The sequence below is a fragment of the Heptranchias perlo genome, chromosome 24 (assembly GCF_035084215.1).
Source record: "Heptranchias perlo isolate sHepPer1 chromosome 24, sHepPer1.hap1, whole genome shotgun sequence".
Lineage (NCBI taxonomy): Eukaryota > Metazoa > Chordata > Chondrichthyes > Hexanchiformes > Hexanchidae > Heptranchias > Heptranchias perlo.
The window spans coordinates 11,800,948-11,822,692 of NC_090348.1; the positions used below are offsets into that span (position 1 = coordinate 11,800,948).

The 21,745-nt window shown below is 40.8% G+C and overlaps 1 protein-coding gene across 5 annotated transcripts in view; it reads left to right on the top strand.

Moving 5' to 3' along the window:
• Window positions 1-809: 809 nt before the first annotated feature.
• lmo3 (LIM domain only 3) overlaps window positions 810-21,745 on the top strand; it is a 64,244-nt gene continuing 43,308 nt past the window's right edge. Inside the window, exons 1-3 of one of the 5 annotated variants that reach the window (XM_068005330.1) lie at window positions 810-1,091; window positions 1,707-1,798; window positions 6,419-6,632. In XM_068005330.1, the coding sequence (XP_067861431.1) occupies window positions 6,427-6,632 (206 nt within the window). In that variant the 5' untranslated portion in view covers window positions 810-1,091; window positions 1,707-1,798; window positions 6,419-6,426. Of the gene's footprint in view, window positions 1,092-1,460; window positions 1,524-1,706; window positions 1,799-2,808; window positions 3,198-3,743; window positions 3,822-4,307; window positions 4,419-6,418; window positions 6,633-21,745 lie in introns of those variants that run through there. The other 4 variants (XM_068005333.1, XM_068005334.1, XM_068005329.1 and 1 more) reach the window with 4 other exon arrangements.

Here is a 21,745-nt window from a genome sequence, read left to right on the forward strand (position 1 = left end):
TATTTTCTTGCCAAAGACCCTTGGGGTTACATTTGTTGTGAATTGCACACCTCCTATGCCTCTCTATATTCCCAGGCCATCCACTCCTCCTCCACCTCTTACTCCATTGCAGTATTCCCACCAGTGGTCACTATACCCATGTTCTCGGGCAGAAAATGCCTCCATATTATTCATTTCTCTCACAAAAGTGGAAAGACTTTGAAATGTTACTCTTTATTATGCTCACTATGATCGGGAGTATAATACTCACTCTTTGATTATCCTGCACAGCTGTATATTGCTACACGGGTTCATCCATAATGACCTTAATAAGGCCTTAACAAGCAAAAATATTTTTATTCCCCCAATGTTCATGAATCTATTTTTGGAGAAGCATGAACCCTCAGGCCAGCAGTAGACACAGACAACCTTCCGTTAACTTTCTATGAACATGCCATCATCTTAACATACATAGATTTTTTTACCTCATAGCGAAAAATCAGACCCACCACTTTTCTGATGTGCTGTGACCTTTGACTCCCTTGAGACTATTAAAGTTCTTTTGGCAAATTCTTTGGCCACGTTTTTTTTTTGTTTTAAAAAGTACACAATAAATCTTATGTATTAGTTAAAGGACTGTCAGTGCCAATCCTGTGTTCTTACAGTACAGGAAATTTCTCCTCTTTTAAGTGTAAAACCATAGCATTACCATTTCCCAAAGTGCTCTCTGTTTTAGGTTGCTTTCCTAATTAGAGGGATGATAACAGCCTCGCTGATTGGCATTATAAAAGCATTGGCTTAGCTTCATCTGTCCCAGGTGTGCAGTATCATTTTTTTTCTTCTCACTGTTTCAGAGCAGCACCTCGCTCCTTAAAGTTTCCATCGGAGGAATTAAAACAGATTTTTTTTTAAAAAGACATTAAAACAGAACTTCCCCTGCCAAGGCTGATCATTAGTATCTTTTATCAAAAAGTACAAACTATAACAAAGTTAGTTTCTCTATCCCTTTGTTATCGGAGTGGAATAAAAAGGAAGCGAAGGGGGAGAAAAATAAAAAGATGGAGCTCTGTCAGTGAACTGAATGTGCTATTAAAACTGGCGTCACTACAAAGGTTAGCAGATCTAACTGTCAATACTGTGAGCGAGTGGAGTCCAGTAAGGGGGGCTTTGTGAGAAAGAGATACTTTGATATTTTAGAATGTTAGAAGGGTGAATGTGAAAAATTGGAGATTGGGGATCTAATTACCCAACCGTAATTGGGGGCTGGGGAATAAGTTGCAGTCCTCTCAACTCACCACAGATCAATTATGTTAAGAGAACATCTGTAAGTAGAACTTAATGAGGTCCATTAGAGCAACATGTACAGCCTCCTCTAACAGTACTTGTCAGCTTCTTGGATGAGCTGAAGGAAGCTGCTAACTAGGGACCTGGTGAGGTGCTTAAATACTGGAGGAAAAGGAGCTGGCCCACTCAGGTTTTGTGCTCAGCTTGAGAAGAGAGACAGGTGGCCCTTTCATCCTTGCTGTCGCGGTTAGAAGGAAAAAGTAACTGACTCTGCCGTCATTCCCATGAAAAGAAATTTGCTCTTTTTCTGTCTTCCTTGGAAACTGAGTTTTAAAAAAAAGGGGGGGAAACCTGACTCTTAATTTTTGCCTCATCAACGCTGTGGTGTTTAGTATTTATATTTTTGACTACAGGAATTTCTGTTTTTTTTTACTTGAAAACAGGGAAGATCTCAAAACAACGCATTAGATTGAAGCAGGAAAAAGTGAAAACTTGACGCTTTTTATTAACCCCCTCAGCAGAGATTTAATATAAGGTGAGTTCAATAATTGTCTTGTGTGGTGCATTTGAATTTAAGATATGCTTATAAAATAGGGGATTAAGTAAATTCTTTGAATGGAAACCTTTACAATGGATTTCCAAGAAGCAGCTTGAGTTGGAGCATTAGAAGTAGAAAATAGCCATCTCCTCCAGTTCTTTTGAAAGGGTTTTCTTGAGAGTCTTCAATTAAGCACTTAATTTACCCACTGTGAAAGAAAATGCTTGCCTTGTTGAAAACAACCTTCGAGCTTGATGCAGGGAGTAAATGCACAATTTTCTTTTTTAAAATGGGGGAAATTTGTGGAGGGTATGAATGGTGTTTTTTTTCCCAGAGAATATCAGTCGATGATTAAATTCCACCTCTTGTTCACCAAATCACTTTGTGTGTACTAGTATTTCATCGCTGGTAATCACCGATGATCACATCTGTGCAGTGCATTAAGTGGTGGGCCTCTTCAACTGTACGGTTTTGTGATGATTCTGTGAATAATTCATATGATTATGAAGAGAGGGGGGAAAATGCTATTTTCTGTCTCTTTTCTCTGACAAAAAAATTTCCCTGAAAATTGCATGATTGGGAAGATAGTCTGCATTCAAATAATTTAATTCATGACAAAACCTAATTACTGTCAGGTAATACCCTGTCAGCTTTAATGCATTTCATCAGTCATAATGAAAAGAGGAGCATTTTATGACCCATCTAATTATCATTACATTTTGGGGGGGGGGAATGAATGGCATGGAGCTGACTGTTAACTATTGATTCCTTTTTTTCTCCTTTCTTTTCAAATGTGGTTGTGGTATATTATTCGCCTAAATCTTCTCCAAGATGGTGAAAGAACAATATATAATCATGGTTTGGGCAGTTTGTCACAGGCATGTGAGAAAGTGGTTAAATGTCTGCAGCTCACTGGTGCTATTAGGAATCTATTGCCACGGTCTAAATAGAGTACTAATTACTGGGAAATGATGTCACTGTAGGCAGAAGAATAATCCTATCATTTAATTAGTTGAATGATTTAAACAAAGATTTGCATAGATGCACTAATCAGTTGCCATGAATTACAGAGCAGTCATTGCAAGCGAGGGGTAGCAGATCATACAGTTAAAAAAAAATCTCATCTCCTTGAACATAATTAATTTAATTGTCCTCATTAGCTGTTCCATTTGTTTTGATTTTATTTCCTTTCTCTTGTTTCTCCCCCTCCCTGTGTATTGGCTAACAAAAGACGTTGATATTTCAGAGCAGTTGAAGAGGTAAACGGGAGAGAGGGCTTTTTTTTGTGAAATAGGGAAAGCACAACTAGGTTCTGCTATACTTTTGTCAAACGGTTAAATCAATAGGAAAGGTCTCATTAATCCGCAGTCTCTGGTACTGGACGCACTCAACAGAGGTTGGTTCTGGTCGCTTTGCCTTTCTGTAAGGGAAGTGTGTGTGTGTGTGGTTCTGACTGTAGCCAAAGCTTGCGGCTGGTTGTAAATTTCACCATGGGGAAATTGGCTATTGAGGCATGATCCATCCCAGAGCTGCTACACTTGTGGTGCTCCTGGACCCGAGTCGTCAGCAAGTGTGTGTGTGGTAAATATCCGAAGTGTGGGGAGCGCTGCCGTGTGGTTTGACGAGAGCTTTTTTTGTGTGTGTGTGTGTGTATTCGTAGCCGCGCTTCCTCGCTAATAATTGAATGACCTTTTACTGCATTGTGTCTCGCTGGCGAAGGATTGAATTTGTAGATGATGAAGCTGAATTCGTTTAGGACAATTCTCATAAGCTGATAGGTAAGTTGTCCTCAATCAGTCCGCGCAAGGAAAGGTTACACCGCAGACACCCAGGCAGAACACCTGTAGCTGAGTTGCGACCAACTCAATTACTGGCGGCTCCTTAAGGACCTCATTATCTTAAACTTTACGATACTAGTGCATTTCGGTCCTTCATTGTTTTTTGACCTTGCACTGGAAGGAAGTACACGCTGTATTCTGAGCATTTGGTGCGGGTTTCTTTTTCATGTTTAATAGGGACGGTAAGTGAATAAGTATTCTGTGACTATTTTGCAGCCTCTGGTCATTGTGCATTTTTAAGTGAAAGTGGGACCTGTGTGTGTATACACTACACGTATTTTCTCTCAATGATTTGAACTTGAGACTGCTTCCCATGTCACTGCGCCCGATGTGGAATACTTACTACAAATATATAAACCGGGTGCTGAGCAGCTCCGATTCCCTTGATTTGTACACTAGTTAAATTTTCAAGCGTTCTTGCAATTTTTTTCCTAAAAATTGCACCGGAGCGCGCTCCACTGCAAAGTAGCACCAGGAGGGGGGGGTGGATTATAAGATTACAGCGGAGTTTCTTTTCTTAAGGAAAAAAACATGTGGCTCTGTCATTCGCACACCCGCCGCATGCATACAACTCGGTCTGTAAGTACCAGACTGGTGCTAAAACGTGCGGTTTGCTTCTGCAGCGTGTGTCTTGTCTGTGCTTTGTCAGTCTCGACAATGGTCAGCCTCGCTGTGTACGGCCGCCACTTGACCCTGCTGGGAGAGAATTTGGGTATTTAAGGAGAGATTGTCAGAAGCCTTGCAGTCAAGCTGATGCAGGAAAGGGAGAAAAGTTTTTGGTAAGGTAATAAATGTGTGACTCCTCCATGTCTTTTTTTGAGATCCGACTCAAAAAAAAAATAAGGGAGTTTGTCAAAGCTTTTAACAAAACAAGAATCTTTCTTATTTATTTGGCAGCATGGCGCTTTCTGCTACTTCCATTAATTGCTTTTTTTTAGTGCTTTTTGAAGGATGTCCTTTTCTGTCAATTAATGTTGTCAGATTTAAATGGATACCGTGGCATTATTCAGTCCGATTCTTTTCGAGAAAAAGACATTAGCACCTAGATTGAGCATGTTAACGGTGAAAGTGGGTTTTTCATTTTTCGTATGCTGGCTGCATCAGAAATTGGGCTTGCTGTTGCAAATCTCTCATTGGCCTTTGCCAAGCACCAGCACTTTGCTGCCATGGAAACTGTAATTAAACTGATAAGAGTGGAAAAATGTCAGTATCTCTGAGCCTTGCAGCTGCATCTGAGGAGAGAGAGAGAATCAAATTGGTTCCTAGCTCCACTGCTTAAAAAGCTGTTCCAATCCCCGAGATCTAGGGACATTTATTTGCATTGTAGTCTCTTGAGGGTTACAGCCCGCAGGGATGCTCTGAGCCATTGAACGAAAGAAACTGCTTTTAAGCTTGATCCCAGCTTTTTAAAAAAAAATCTTTTGTTTGCCATCCCTCAATGACTGTGTGTTGGCAAAATTATTTTAATTTGTCTCAGCGTTTCCCCAGCTGTGGGACCACACTCCAAATTCACCAAATCTCCATCCCCTTCCCCTCTCCTGGCATAAACGATTTAACAATCAGCTTGGGAACCTCCTGTGAAACGCAACATATTCTGGGGAAATGAAACTCCTGCTATCCGGGGGCTGGTAATGAGTTTCAGCACTTTTTTTCCCTCCTATTTGTTAACTATTGAGGCTGTTTGACTGTGTGGTTCAATGGTACTGGGATAAGAGGAGAGAATAGAGGAAATCAACCGTAAGGTCTGTTCACAATGGAATCCATGCAATTTAACAGTGACCACAGTTTAAATTGAATAAAGTGGCTCTAACCATTACTAAATGTAACACTGTGTGGGCCGTGTCTAACCCCTCTTTATTTATAAATTGTGGTTTCTGTCAAATCGTTGCGTGTGTGAAGCTATTGAAAGGAAGCAGCATAGTGCAGTAATTGCAGTTTTGATCTGAAAATTATCCTTTACTAATAGGCTCTTTAAGAGCTATTTTTTACAATATAATGGCCCTCTCTTTAGTACGCCTGTAACATCTCAAAATGCGAGCTGGGTAGGGTATTTTCTAGTGAGGCGGGAGGTTAGTCCATCAAATCCCTCCAAAAAGGCTTTTCAACTCAAAACTGACTAATAATAGTTGGAAGGAGAGCTTTCCAACTCTCTAATATTGTAAGGACGGGGAATTGTGCTTCAATAACGGTCAAAAATGAAGTAGTGAAAGTTTGATTGCAGTAAGTGAGTGATTCCCGTGAGCAGAGGTTTTAAGGGTTCGAGTCCCAGGGCTGCCTGTCGCTCCAAACGGTTCAATTCGGTTCAGGTGAATGTTAGCGGTTTGTGTCATATGTAACGTTACACAGAAGGAAATAATCCCATGCCTGGAAAGGGGGGAGGGGTTGGTGATGGTGGCACCCCGATATCGTCCAGCTCATCTTTCTCTTCCCCCCCCCCCCCGAATCCACCTCCTGCCAAGCGATCACAGCACTGATGCTGGTTACGAAGAAGTCTGTGCCTCATAAATAGAGCACTTCCTCCCTCCCCAGCTCAAGAGAATCGTAGACAGGAGTGAAAGTGACCAGCAGATAAAGCAGTATTTTATAATATTTTCCCCTACTTCATACAGAACATTTGTGTTTTCCTGGAAATTGGAATATCCAATTGATTAGCTTAAAGCTAGCAATTTAAATAACTTACTATACTGCAGTATAGAACACACTAGCACACATTGAACTGAAGGATCCGCCAGTAACTGGTCTGTTTTCTGTGCTTCTTCTGTTTTGTTTTCCTCTCCAGGTATACAAATGCTCTCAGTCCAGCCAGACACCAAGCCGAAGGGTTGTGCTGGCTGCAACCGGAAGATTAAAGACCGCTACCTGCTCAAGGCGCTGGATAAGTACTGGCATGAGGACTGCCTGAAATGTGCCTGCTGTGACTGCCGCCTGGGCGAGGTGGGCTCAACGCTTTACACCAAGGCCAACCTCATCCTCTGTCGCAGAGACTATCTGAGGTACGACTTTGCTAAGTTATGGCGGCGGGGCGGGTGGGTTTGTCTGTCTGTGGGCTGGACGATTCAATGGCCCTTTTTTCTATTAAATATATCTCAAGTGCATTTACGTGGACTTTCAGAATATTTGGTTAACAGAAGTGCAATAAAAGATGAGGGTTTTTTAAAAAAAAAAGACTTTGGTAATGATGTAGGCCATCTCAGAGCCTTAATTTTCCTGTGATCTACAGAGCATAGTTAAAACATAAAGTCCTAGTTTGAAGAGTGAGTGAAGAGGAAACTATTGATTTGGCTGTGTTTCTTCCCCCCCCCCCCCTTGAAATTAAGCCTCCATGACTAATGAAACCGATATGTGTAATTCCTCCCTTTGCTGATTCTCCCAACATATTAAAAAAAACCATTAAAAATAATCTTTAGTATATCTGCTTGTGACTTCAAGTGAAGGCCTTTCAGTCACTGGCAATGTTAGTGAGTGGATAGTGTGGCTGTATGGAGTGAAAATGACAACCACAGCCTTGAATTCAGACTGTGAGCAACAGAGTTGTTTGTTTTTGGATACTTTTTTTTTTTAAAAAGAGAATTCTAGGTCACTGCTCCTCGCAGTGCTCAATCTACGCAGTCTTGTATTTAGTTTTTCACAAAGTAACCTTGGCTACTCGAACTTTTTAATTGATTTTTTTTAGACACCCAAAAAATGCTGCAGCAGAGCTCAGCTGGTAACTTTACCCTGCAAGCTGTTGCAGTGCCCTCTAGAGGATGTTCCGCTTTCAAACGGCTGGAAGAAAATCGACGGCATGAAAATGTGTTTTGAGTTGGGTCATTATTTACCAGAGGGCCACCATTTGTGCTTTTGTTATATTCTCCTGGCACTTGACATATTGAAGTACAGAGTGCTATTTTTCACGGGCATGGTGGGGGGGGGGGGTATAAAATGATTTTGTGTTTTATACATTACACAAATAATGATTTATATTATCAAAGTGTGGCATTCTGTTGTAGCTGTCGTATTTAAAAGCTGCACTTTGAAGACATATTTGTGCAGAATTATCCCCTTTATGCCTGTGCTTCTAAGAGTTGATCTTCAACAAAAAGCTATTGAAAACATTACAGCACCTAATAGTATGGAACTATTTGTTCTGACCAATTTTTTTCATCAAAGCCTTTGTATTTTTTTAAAACTAATGGATAGTCATAATGCATTACAGAAATGTCAAGATATCTTGAATTGGTTTTAGAGCAATTTGATCATTATCGGCTGAATGTCAGATTCCATCACGATTCATCCCATCTGCAACATTCTTTTGCTTTTGGCAACATCTCCCATTTTGTCCCTTCCTCCACAGCAAAGCTGGATTCTTGTATTCGCACCTAAACTTCTAGTTAGGCGAGTGGCCTGGGCAGCCTATTGTGCCCATAAGGGTGCCATTAGATCTGATGCAGTGCAAGGAAGGGATCCTTTGACTCCTTCCCTCTCCCTGCAACAGCTGTGTTGTAGTTATTCCCCACCCCATATAATCAGATTATTTTAACCTGTCTTTGACTGCAAATGTGGATGGGACTGCAGCAACAGAACGACTGGTGAGCACGCAGTTGGTAGGAGAGAACGACGGATATTTAATGGTGAGCGTGTAGTTGGTAGGGGAGAATGGTGGGTATGTGATGGTGAGCAGATAGTTAGGGGAGAATGATAGCTATTTATGGGGGGGGGGGGAGAGGAAGGAGGAGAGCTGCAAAAAATGTAAAACATGTACGTGTTCTGGTATTGCAGCAAGGCAAATAAAGGGTCACCTTTTAATATATACCGGTGCCAAATTGCCTATTACTCTGAAAATTGTTTCACTCCAGTAGTGACAAATTGTCCCTTTTAATACTGTAAGATATCGGTAAATTTATGTGCGACTAAATGTTCCTATTAATGTTGCACTGTATAATATTTCTCCCATGGCTTCCTAAGTTGTGTTTTGTCAGAATAGTTGTGGCGTAACTGATGAAAGTAGGGAAATGTGTGGGTAATTGTTGAAGATAGCTGGGTAGATCCTCTTCCAGTGTTGAAACAATTGCTCTGAACTTTAAAGGGATACTTTTTTTTTGTTCCTTCAACTACATGTTAACTTGTATTTGGCTTTTCAAACAAACAAACTAACTCCTCTGGTGCATAAGCAAACCAATCATTCACGTTTCAAGGTCGTGTAATGATCAACACCTTTTTACCGTAGGGATGTGTCTTAAGCTTACGGTGTTCTCTGTCATTAACCAAGCTCAAGTCCTTAGTATTTTTTAAAAATTTGTTACCTGATTTGTTCTTGGTCTCAAAATTGACCTCTTGAATGCTGGAAATATGAAATTAGCACTGAAAAAATGGCAATTTCTGAAATGTACTATGTTTAACGCCCTTTTATAATTCCCAGTTTGGGTTCAGCTTTGAGATCCAAATTTACCCATGCTCCTTCATGTAGGTAAAGCCACTATATGTTTTCAATTATGCTAAAAAAAATTAAATGGGGATCAGATGGACGTGACATGAGACTGTAAATCCCCACTGAAGTATGAAGGACTGGTTCAGTCCTTTCCACCATTATAGTACCGGGTGTCAGATTAATTTTTAATACCTATTGTGGCTCCAATCACAGCCAGCTATGTACAAGCATTGGGGAACATCTTGCTCTTTTTCTTTTTAAAAGGTCACACTCAGCACAATCAGAAGTGTCTGAATTGAATAAATTAACTGGAACTGACCCAATTCAAGTCACTTCAGGTAGTTGATTTAGTTTGGCTCTCATCCCCAGTAATTAAGGCTACATGCTGGAATTTGCAGAAAATAGGGATATTTTTGGCTGCGTTTTATAAGTTGGGCAGAGTAAGTATTTCACAGTACGTTTAATGTAGGGATCCTAAGTAAATTATTTTCAAATGCTAACTGAAGTAAAACATTTTTATTTGTTATCAAGCGCAGTTTTTCACCAAGTGTGGCAATCGTTCTATTCAACTTGCCCTTCTGTGTTCTGCAGTATCTTGCTGTCCACTGAAAATAGCATTTCAAAACTCTAAATATTCACTGCACACTTATAACGTTATCGTGAAGAAATCCCACATAATCTGCCAAATTTTGAAATTGGAATGTTTGCTTTCAAAATGGATGCCTGTTACTTGAGGTCATGTGACTGTTGCATCAGCAATGTTCCACAGTGATCAATTCTGCATACTTTATTTGAACATTGTATGGGCTTAAAATATTTCCTAATTTTTAATAGGCTTTCCCCTTCCACCCTATCCTTAATGCCTGAATTTAAAACTGGAACTTTAAATGGCTTCTTATTCTTACTGGTGGAAAAGCATTGGGATGTACAAGTGGTTATTGAGTGGTTTTTTTTTTACCTTTCCAAGGGCGGGGGAGGAATTTTGCATCTGTAAACCTGCCTTGCACTGAATTCCACTGAAGTTTTTCCTTTTATCATAAGTCAGTATTTAGTAATGCTTTGTTCACAGTACACTTGGTTAAACATGCACTTAATACTTAAAGTAAATTCACAGTATAAAAGTCTTCTTGGTAAGCTAAGAAAAAGGAAATGTTTTAACATGCAGCATCAAATATTCAAATGATCATAATTCAGATTCAACCTACTTCACTTTTCCACCTCCCTCTGTTTACACTGCCATTGTTGTGTTTGCATAGGAAGCCCTCATTTATCTTTTTAATCTGAATGGCAGCATTACATGAAGTACATGCATGTCACATGCTCGGTACAGCTACGTCAAAATGCAGATCTGCTTCGTAAGATGGATGGCGATGTGAATGTCTGAGTTAACTGGATAGCAGACACCCTAAGCCCACTTCTGTTCTCTTCATCCACTGATGCAGGGTGAAGTGAAGGTGGCATTTGGAGAAAAAATCTGAATTTGTTGACTCTACGCCACTGGGATAATGTAGTTTTGAAGGTGTATAACACCGCACTTTTTGTTTTCTTAAAAGCACTGAAATGTTCAAATTCCCCAAATGGCTGAAATAGCTCGATTTGTTTGTGATAGCTGCTCATTCCATTTCTCTCAAATGGAAGCCTTCCACCGCCACCCACCCCCCCCCCCCCCCCCACATAGATTGCCGAATGTGCGACCACTCGTTGTTTCCATGGTGGCTTAGATCTGATCACCTGACGTACAATATATTGATTTTCATGATTGGATTGAAATGTGGGCAGCACAAAAATAAGTGACCAGTTTAAATTAAATTCAGAACTTTTCATTACCTTCAAATGAAACGCATCTAAACCTGGATTATGTCTGGAGCTCATTAATTTGATGCTTGCCATCAGCTTCAATAAACACGTTTAGATTGTTGAAAGGGAAATGGTCTATGCAGTAAATGTAGTCCTATATTGTGTTTATAAATAGAAATATGTAATTATTCCCTCTGTAGGTATTACTCTTTATCAAACACCCCCTCAACTCGAAGTTTTGGCTGTAGCGACCACAGGGGAAAGGCAGGATTAGAATAGATTGCTCTCAGTTCAAGAGTTGGCACTGACACGGGCCCAGTGGGTTGAATGGATGCTTCCAGTGCTGTAATCTTCTGGGTTTTTATTATTCATTCATGGGATGTGGGCATCGCTGGCAAGGCCAGTGTTTATCGCCCATCCCTAATGGCCTTTGAGAAGGTGGTGACAAGCCGCCTTGAACCGCTGCAGTCCATGTGGTGAAGATACTCCCACAGTGCTGTTAGGAAGGGAGTTTCAGGATTTTGACCCAGAGACAATGAAGGAACGGCAATATATTTCCAAGTCAGGATGGTATGTGACTTGGAGGGGAATGTGCAGGTGATGGTGGTGGTGGTCCCATGCGCCTGTTGCCCTTGACCTAGGTGGTAGAGGTCATGGTTTTGGAGTTACTGTCGAAGAAGCCTTGGCGAGTTGCTGCAGTGCATCTTGTAGACAGTACTGCAGCCACAGTGTGCCGGTGGTGGAGGATTCGAAGTGGACTGCTCTACTTCACCACTCCAGTCTAGCCTGCAGTCATCTTATCAGAATGAGATTTGCTGTTTACATTCCTCTAGGAGTGTTAGCTTAGCATTGAAGAAACACTTGGCAAGTGAGTTAGTTTGCAGTGAGGCTGGGATTGACCTGTGACCTTTTAGGTTGGGAGTTAAATGTTGAACCACTTGAACTACTAGATTGATAATTGTTGGAATTTAGTGTACACTGGCCAGTTCCTTACTTCACTGGTGATCTTGTTAGTTGGTGATGCTATGACATCTATGACAACACTTGGAAAATAATCATGAACAAGGGCAACAGTATCTTCTGCACATATTGAGAAATTATCATCCACCCCCCCACCCCTGACAACACTGAGATTGCAAACTAGAGGCACATCTCCAACCTCCCTTTCCTCTCCAGTCCTTCAACATGTCTACTTTAGAATCCATGCCCATCTTTCCCTTAACTCCATGTTTGAATTACTCTAATTAGGGATCCGCATTGAAACGGCCCTAATCAAGGTCACAAATGACCTTCTCTGCGACTGTGACCGCAGTGCATTTTCCTTTTTTGACAGTCAGCCACACCATCCTTCTCCTCCCAACACCTCTCCTCCATTGTCCAGCTCAGTAGGATTCCCCAGCTTGGTTCCACTCTTGCCTTTCTAATCGTTGCATGCAACGTCTTTTCTTCCTGCACCAGTAGGTCCCTCAAGGATCTAACCTTGGCTCCTGCCTCATTTTACATGTTGTGACATCACTCTGCAGACATGGGGTCAGCTTCCATATGTATGATAACACCCAGTTCTACCCCTCCATCTCTTTTGACCCCTCCACTGCTGTTCTGCTGCTAGACTGGTACCATATTGGGTGAACTGCAATTTCCTCCACTTGAACATTGAAAACACTGAAGCTATTGTCATCGGCCCCTACCGCAAACTCTGTATCCTTGTGGTTCCATTCCATCCCCCTCCCTGAATGATGTCTCTGGTTGAACCAAACTGTAGGCAACTTTGGCATCCTGCTCAATCCAGAACTTCCAACTTAAAATCCTCTCCACCACAAAGATCACTTGCTTCTACTTCCATAACATCACCCACCTCCACCCTTGCCTCAGCCCATCTGCTGTTAAAACCCTCCTCCATAGTCTTGTGACGTTTTTAGACTTGATAATTCCAATGCTCTCCTGGCTGGCCTCCCATCCTCCATGAACTTCAGCTCATCCAATACTGCCTGTAACCTATCCTGCACTAGGTTCCGCTCGTATCACTTCTGTCCTTGATGACATACATTGTCGCTCGGCCTCCCAAAGCATCCAATTCTTATCCTCATGTTTAAATCTCTTCATGGCCTTGCCCTTCCTTATCTCTAACCTCATCCAGCCTTGCAACTCTCTCGCCACCCAGAACTCTGCATTTTCCCACCATTGGTGGCAATGCCTTAGCTGTCCAGGCTCCACAATCTGGACCTTCCCTAAACTCTTCCATCTCTCCACCTTTCTCTCCTCCATTAAGACCCTCCTTAAATTCCACGTCTTTGACCAAGGCTTTGGCCAGCCTTCCTAATATCTCCTTGGTTGATTCAGTGTCCAATTTTTGTCTGATTATGGCAATGTGTTTTACCTTGTAGTTAAGGCACAGCATTGGGGCAGAAATAGTGGAGAGCTCAACAGCGCTCTGTTGTTAGTGGCGAATTGGAGGAGCAAATTCCGGCATTTGCGCATGTGCAGTGAAACGCAGAAATCCGGAACTGCTCCTACTGGTTTGCTGGCGACATGACCACTTTGAATTAAAGGAATATTGCTACCTGGGATCAGAGAAATCATTGGAAAAAGTGCAAACTTGTTTATTGGCCCAACTGGGAAGTAACTAATATCACCAAACAGGTATGTTTTAAAAATACCAGGTTAAAATTAAGTTTCAATGGTAAGTCTTAATGACTGCCAAACAACTTAAATTAACTTTTAAAAATGTGGAGTCTCATTACTCATTTTAATAGTTTTTGGTCATTACAATTTTTAAAATCACATTTTTTACTTTTCCCTTTTTATTTAATTCAATTATTTCTTACTCCCTTTTTTTCACTGTCTATAACTGTTTTTACATTGACTTTAGAGTGCCTTTCACTTCCTGGTTTAACTATTCAAGCCTGCAGAGACTGTGAACGCAGCTTGTCAAAAAATGCTGCGATCTGATTGATCGAGGGGAGATATTGATCCTCTTGCTTCTCCCAGGGTCCTAGCTTCACTTAAATTGAAGCTGGGCTCTTCTCCGCTTCCTATTTGAGAAAGTGCCCAACGAAAAGACCATTGTGGGTTAGTGTAAATCTGTGGAGTGGCTAGCAGTGTTGGTTCACCGCTCTGAGCAATTTCCGCCCAACATGTTTTCATTTTATCACTGGGGTAGAAATCAGGTGCAATGAGGCTCAATCTTTGGGACCAACATCCTGTGCTCCAAGGACATCTGAAAAATGTTCGAGCCAAAATTGGGTCTGCTCATTTTTCAGACAGCCTTCCAGAACAGGCATTAGGCCCCTCAGCACATACAGGTTGCCTAATGCCTGTTTTAGGACCTCTTGAAAATTGGGCTGCCCTGAGCCGAATCGACATTAGGCTTGCTCAACGAAGGTTTGGAGGTGGCTTAGCAAGTGGCTGCCAGCAAAAGGGTAAGTTTTTTTTAATTCATCTGGTGCCAGGAGAAGCAGTGGTGCATCTGCAATCATGCCCCATCCCACTCTCGTCTCCCACCCAGCACTTAACTGAGAGACGCTGCTGGTGAGGCAAGCGGCCTGAAATTAACTTTGAGTTGGCAAGCTACCAATGGATACGTGATGAAGATGACAGCTCGCTAAACTAATTAAAATGAAGCCTGAGGCCCAATTTCAGGCTGGATTCTAGCCTCACGGCTGGTGGTATGCTGCTCACGCAGCACAAATTCTGGACCCCAAAATCAAGGCCCAAATGAATTTTTACCCCACTGTCTGTTGGCCTACACTACACTGGGGATGCAGCGCACGTTTTTGCAAAATCTTCGTCTTGTCCAAGTATATACAATCGCGAATATTTTCGCAAATCTCCTAGGACTGAGAAATTATAGAATGAATACCCTTCAAGATCTAGGAATTGGTCAAATAGTTTTTTTCCACCTTCATGAGAAATATTAAGTTGGTCAATATAAGATTAATGCAATTGAATAGTTCTTTGATCACTGAGTCCTGTTCATTTGAGAAGTAATTAAATATGAGCTTACAAAGGAATAAGGATTTTGCTGTGCTTTTGTTCAGGATTAAATGGTTTGTACGTTTCTGGTTCGACAGAAAAATCTGGTCTTTTTCAGTTTTAATTCACATTTCAAAGTGTAAGCTGAGGAAAAGCAGCCTTTGTGTAATGTCTGTTCTGTATGTTAATGTTTAGTTGATGCTTTCTAAATGGAACTTGTATAAATTGATGCCAGCCTTACTGACCATACTTTGTGAATTCAGTTGAGGGCCAACACAGCTGTATCTACTGATGGGCATACTAACTAGTAAAAGGAATGACTATCTAAATGTTATACTCTTGCCGACAACCCAGTACATCTGCGGTACCCTGCTGGTTATTACATGATTAATTCTCTCCTCACCTGAATATATAAAGAAAAATCCTATTGTTAAGTAAATTTTAAAGAAAAATCTTGCTGGTCGAGTTCTCAATAGTTTGTGGTTAAATGCCACAGAGCAGAAGCTCCCAGGTTCAATCTTCGGTTATGTTGAGTTAACTGATCTGTACCAGGAAGAAGGTAGAGTGCTGCAGTTGGCCTCAGTTCCCCTGGGCTAGGTGAAGGAAAAACCAGTGAGCGGGATCTTGATGCCCACCAAACAATCTTTGCAAGTATGCAGTTGAGTTGCACATATGGGGATAGGAGCAGGTTTGGTTATGATTTCCCCCTCCGCCTCATTAAGATGGTGAGTGTTAGGCTGATCGAGAGGGAAAAATAGCTGCTTACATCTGTAGAACTGTTCCCTAAGTCAATGACTTCAGAAGAGGAGAAAGAATTTTTTTTAAACCTTAATGTGTTGTAGGAAGAAGAGCAAGCAAACAAGGAATGGTAGCTATACAACACATTTCAAAACCTCTGTCCAAAGCTTTTCAGTCGATGAAGTGCCTTTTTTGAAGTGTAGTCACTCTCTTGTATGGAAAAGTGGCAGACAATTTGTGCACAGCAAGGTCCCACAAACAGCAGAGATAAATGATCAACTGTTCTTAGTGATGTTGGTTGAGGGATAAATATTGGTCAGAACACTGGAGTACTCTCCTGCTCTTCAAATAATGCCATGGCTCTTTGGCGTATGCCTAGGGGGCATTCAGTCCAACGTCTCATTTGAAAGACGGTACACAATTCCCTCAGTGCTGCACTGAAGTGTCAGCCACAGTTGTGCATTCAAGTCTCTGGAGTGGGGCTTGATCCCACAACTTTCTGACTGAGGTGAGAGCACTACCAACTGAGCTAAGGCTAACCAACACCTATGCAGGTGTTGGGGGATTAATTAGAGTAATGGGTTTTTGGGGTCCTTGGGTCACAGATCTCTGCTTTGTTCCTGAAACCCGACTAATCACAGAACAAGAACGACTGGGTAGGGGTGGTTGTGAGCACACAAAACATGCCTTCCTACAATGAACTTGCACTACATATTTCTGACAGACGGTGCTAGAGGGGAGGAGGGGGAGGGGGAGATGTTTTATCAAGTAACCTTAACTCCTACCCTGTGTAGTGGATAATTTTGTGGCAACTGTTAATTTTAGTTTTTTTTTCTTAGTGCATCTTGCTGTTTGCTATCTCCTGAAACTTCAAACACTGACTTTTTTTTCCACTTTCCAAATGTCAGCCCATATGCAGCAGAATTGGCTTAAATACGATATTTGTTCAGTTGGGCCATTCAAGTTTTGATATCCTGAAATGTGATGACTTTAGTCACTGATTTTAAATATGTCCTTCTGCCAAATAAAACAGCTCCTAGTTTTCAGTGAACATCTGCACAATTGGAGATCCAGTTTTTGACCTGCATATGAGGGAGGGAGGCATTTATAAATTTTTTTGAATAAATAGTGTAATATACTGTAATTTATACAAGATGCCAAAACAAATGTTACGTATTCTGAAAATTTAAATCCAAATCTCTGAAATGCCATGATGTCCTTTTTTTAATGGATTTCTAGGAAAATGTTTAGTTCTTAGTTGCTGAGGGACACCCTTTACAGCATGAGTCTTAGAGGTTTACTTGCACAGCTTGCATCCTATATGAAACTAACTGCACCAAGGTGCTTGTGGTGATTGAAGGCTTCACATTCTCCCTCAACAATAATTTAAGGTTGCATTCTTGTGTAAGTGGGGGCAAAATGTTCAATACGATTTTACTTCCCATCTAGAATATTAAATTCTTGGTGCTAATTGGTCAGATAGGTGCATAAAATTCAAAATATCAATAAAAGTAATATTGTTTTCATCACTTATTCAAAATTCATAGACTTTATGACTAGATTGGTTAGAATGTGATACCAGTGTTTAAACTTGGGTCAGTTCAATAGGAAGAAAATGTGTTCATTATTGGTCTCCCTTTTTTCTAATCAAGGTATAGCACTACCATAATTTTAAATGTTTTTATTCTGGATGTGCGTATAGAATTGCACCATTTATGTGTGCACAACCAAATGACAGAATTGTTAGAAAAATCGTGTTAAATGGGACAAGTGACGATGTGTGAAATGATGCAAGAAAAGAAATTACTGCAGCCATTTGTTCATTAGCTGCTCAAATCAATGCAATCTGCAGTGCCTGTGTCGCACCCCATTAACATCCTCCCAGGTAGTGTCACTAACTGGAGAGCACAATTGACACCCTGGAATTTTGGCTATGCTCACAAGTGTAGGTTCTCCTGTACCCGTCAGTAACTGGCTCTTGAATAGAATATTAAAAACACAAGGATGATAGAATTCTGCGTTAATCTGCTGATGGTTTTTCCCACCCACTTCGACTATTAAAAGCACAAAAAGAGCTTGGCTTTCAAATTTGGATTCATCTGTTCTTGGTTGAGATTTCCAGCCGACTTCTAAGAGAGAAATTGTCCAGGTGTAGAAAATTCCTATATTTGTCGCAGTCTCTGAATAAGAATTTATTTTAATTTTTTTATTAAAATTGTTCATAGCGAGGCTACAGTTCTCAGCACCCAAGCCACTATTTTAGCTTTTTATCATTTTAGCAGCAAATGACAATTACACCTCCCTGCACCACCATTTTTCTGTAAATGTTCAATTAAGTCTCATGTTTCAACTGAAATGTGACAACACATTGTTGACACCAAACAAGCCTTATAGCCTTTGGCAATCAATAAATAAAAAGTTACACGGAAACTAGCCCTTTTTTTGTCTGCTACAATGAAATCTAGACAGATGAATCCTGGAAAAGAATGACAGTACTGTTTTCCATAAGTAATATGCTTCGCTATTTGTCTCCTGTTGTGAAAGCCCCTCTTCCATGCTGAGAAATCTACTGCCTGTGACAAAGCAGTGCTCAAACTGGTGAGTTTAATGTTGGTATCACAGACGGCCTCCATTAGTTTATATGGATTGCTGAAAATATTACATTGAACAAGAACAAAATCCTTGTATGAGCTTTTTGTCAAAAATTTTGACTTTGTATACAGCTCAAAATTATGGTCTCTTTCCCTTCTTGTCTACACAAAGGACTTGGCAATTCTACATATCAATTTTTCACATGTAGATATGATTCTGCCTTTCTACATAGTTACTCTTTTTATTTCCAAGAACCAGTTGGACTAGCACTGGTCAATGTTGAGCTTTGTTTCCAGGCTTTTTTTAAAAAAAAATCTTTTGTAAGCTTTTTTTAAATTGGGCCCCTTGATCTCTAGCCCTGTCCTTTCTCCAATTCCTGATTCTGTTCCTCTGATTTGTCAACTGACCATTGTCTTTTGTTTCCACTATTGTTGCATTGCAGCACCCACTATATTTAGCATTGCTTTCAAACTTCCATTCCAAACAATGGAATGACCTGAGATTTTCCAAATGTTCACTTAGCCTTACAATCTGGGCTTTGTGTTCAAACCAGTTTTGTTTAATATGCAATTAGTGAAATTATTGGCATTAATGCATGGTGACTAAAATTATTTTGGACTTATCCATCAATTTCCAAAGTGGACAACTGAGTTTTTGCTAAAATGATAAAACTGGAAATGTGAAATAATACAAAATGCTGAGAATTCACAGGAGGCTTGAAAATGTTGATTTAATTTTGGTTCTCATGAGGAATCTTTACCAAAACATGTATTTTTTTTCTCTTCAAATACCATTGGATCTGCTGTGAATTTTCAATCATTCTCCTCAGGTTTGAGACCGTTAATGTGCGGAGAGGCAGATGCTCCTTCCACAAAAGAGTAATGTTATGTGCCTAATGGTTGGCATTTTGGGCTGGAGTCACAACACCAAAACCTGATGGTTTTAATATAAAAAAACCTTGCACACTGCCTCCTTAATCTTCCATTAATCTCACATCCCCCTCCCCCTGAACCCCAACAAGAGCAGACCTCTCGGTTTCTTCCTATCTGTAGCATGTCTATACATCCCACTGAAATTGAGGCAGGCAGACCTCTCCCCTAGCCAATGTGGTTCAAGGCATAGTCGAGAATAGCCCAGTCCAAGAAGACCATGGGGTTGAACCAGGAGAAATTCTACCAAATGTCATTCCTGGGCTGTTGCTTGTAGATGCTATAGGTGCTTGGTGGACTGAGTATGTTCCACTGCCCTCAACTAGGACCTCCCACCCACCCTCAAAGCAATAATAGCACAACCAAAACCCAACTAGTACCAATAGAGCAGTACACTGACTGCAGGGAGTGGCAGAAGTACACTGAGTCTCCAGGTTCACCCATAACCTAAGGAAAGTGAAGCCCACACAGTACCTCATGGTACTGAATACTGGGGAAAGATTTCCAGTCTGCACTTAATTTTTCTGGTTGCACATTCCCAGTACAGAACCTTGCATAAATCAGGAAATTGTGTGCACACAGCCTGTGATCTTCCATCCATTGAAATGAATGGATGGAAAGTCGTGATTGCGTGTACAGAATTCCCAATATATGCTTCTGGTGCATCGGCTTTGCACCTGGAGCATGTAATTGGCCAATGTACTCTTGTGTGCATATTGAAATTGTAAACTGGTAAATAATTATTTGGTTGCACATACAGCATAGAACAAATCTTCACTATGAATGTAGTGCATATAAATGTAAGCAATTGTAATTTTTAAACTTTATACATGATAGTCTTGGTGGGGGAGGGGGTGGGAATGGAAAACATCCAAGCTGACTGTCTAGTGGTGTGGTGAGCACTTCAGAAGGTTAAATTTACCTAAATGCTCATCCTACTGAAGCCTGAGTTTGACCCACCTTCCTCATCAGGAACATTACACGTAAATTCTTGCCATTTGGTTGACGTTCCCTCTGCTTTCCCCTTCAAAATTTCTTCTGGGTGATGTGCCAGTAATTTGCTTTTGTATCTCCCTTGCCTTAACTGTCAGCTTGGTTGGTAGTGCACTCACCTGGGAGTCGGATGGTTCTGGGTTCAAGCCCCTTTCCAGAATTCGAGAGCATAATCTCGGCTGAAACTTCAGTGCAGTAGTGAGCGAGTGATGCTTTGTTGGGGTGACATTATTTGCATGAGATGTTGAAGCGAGGCCCTGTCGGCCTTTTAAGGTGGATAAAATGATGCCATGGCAAATGTTGAAGAGGAGCAGGGAGTTCCCTGGTGTCCAGGTTAACTGGTCATTTCCTGTTATGGGACCTGTGATACTTGCTTACATAAGTGACTGTACTTTCAAAGTGGTTGCAAAGTGTTTTAGGATATCCTAAAAATACAGGCTCTTACAAATTGTGACATGGGTATTAGTTGCAAGTCAATGACTCAATAGGTTGCTGTTTTGAGAGGCAATTAGATAGAACAAATGCCTGTACACTGTAGGTACAATCTCGGCATGATGCCTAATAAGGTTGACATTCTCCTTGATGTGCAACAAGTCTCATTTTCCTAAACGATGGATGCATCCAGATTGCACACAGGATGATACCTCCCACCCAAAAAGTTGAGCGCATTTACTCTTTGTGGTAATGCAACTCAACGGTCCTTGAGAACCTCGTTTCAGATAATGGTGCAACTTTCAAAAGTGTGACTTCCTAAAGACTGAAATTTTTTGGTTTAAGTAACAGTGGAGGCATGGGCTCATGCAGTGTTCTGATTCAGTGGTCCAATTGACAGATGACCATTTCACCATTCCACACCAAAGCAGGTCAATATCTGGGACCTGACCAGCAGAACCAACATAACTGGGTATTGATGGCACAGAGGTAATGAACTGAATTTAAATAACACCATGTATGTTAATCCTCTAGTCTTGTCCTGGATTTTAGACAAATGGTGCTTCAAGATAAAAAGAGAATAAACCCTCTGATTCTGCACAAGAATGAGTCATATCTATGACTGCCTCAAATGTGCGAAGTACCTCTTATTAGAGATTTTGATATGCTGGAACAGGAAAGAGTGGAATAAAGTGACTTTAATCACCATTTGCAGTAGCCTCACTTGTAATATTAAACCACTTTAGGTGTCACAGGAAAATGCTAGTGTTCTCCTCAATGGAAAATGTCAGTAATCATACTGCCAGCCTTTTTCTGCCGACCATACTGCTAAAGTGCATATACAAATGATTCCTTTCTTTGAGCTGCTCTAAATGGAGCCCAAAAGTCATGCTTTCCTGACACTTTTGAGTCCCATTTGCACAGAAGATGCAGAAAGAATCTGGAAAAGCAAAATCCAAATGAACTAGACTAGACTGACTTCCAACCATTCACACCCCACAAGGTAAACAGCCAACTTTTGATAACATAATCCCTTCTACACTATTATCTTCAAAATTAAAATTGATTAGACTAGTAAACAGCTTCTAGATTTTTTTTTTTGGTTCAAATCCAAGCAGCCCACTTGGATCTGTCAAATGGCTTTGGAAGTGCAATGTGAAATTTTATAGCAAAGATGTTATTGTAAAATTTCACGTGTGCTTGAACATCCTAGCCTTGTTCTAAACATTATCTGCAAGCTGGCACA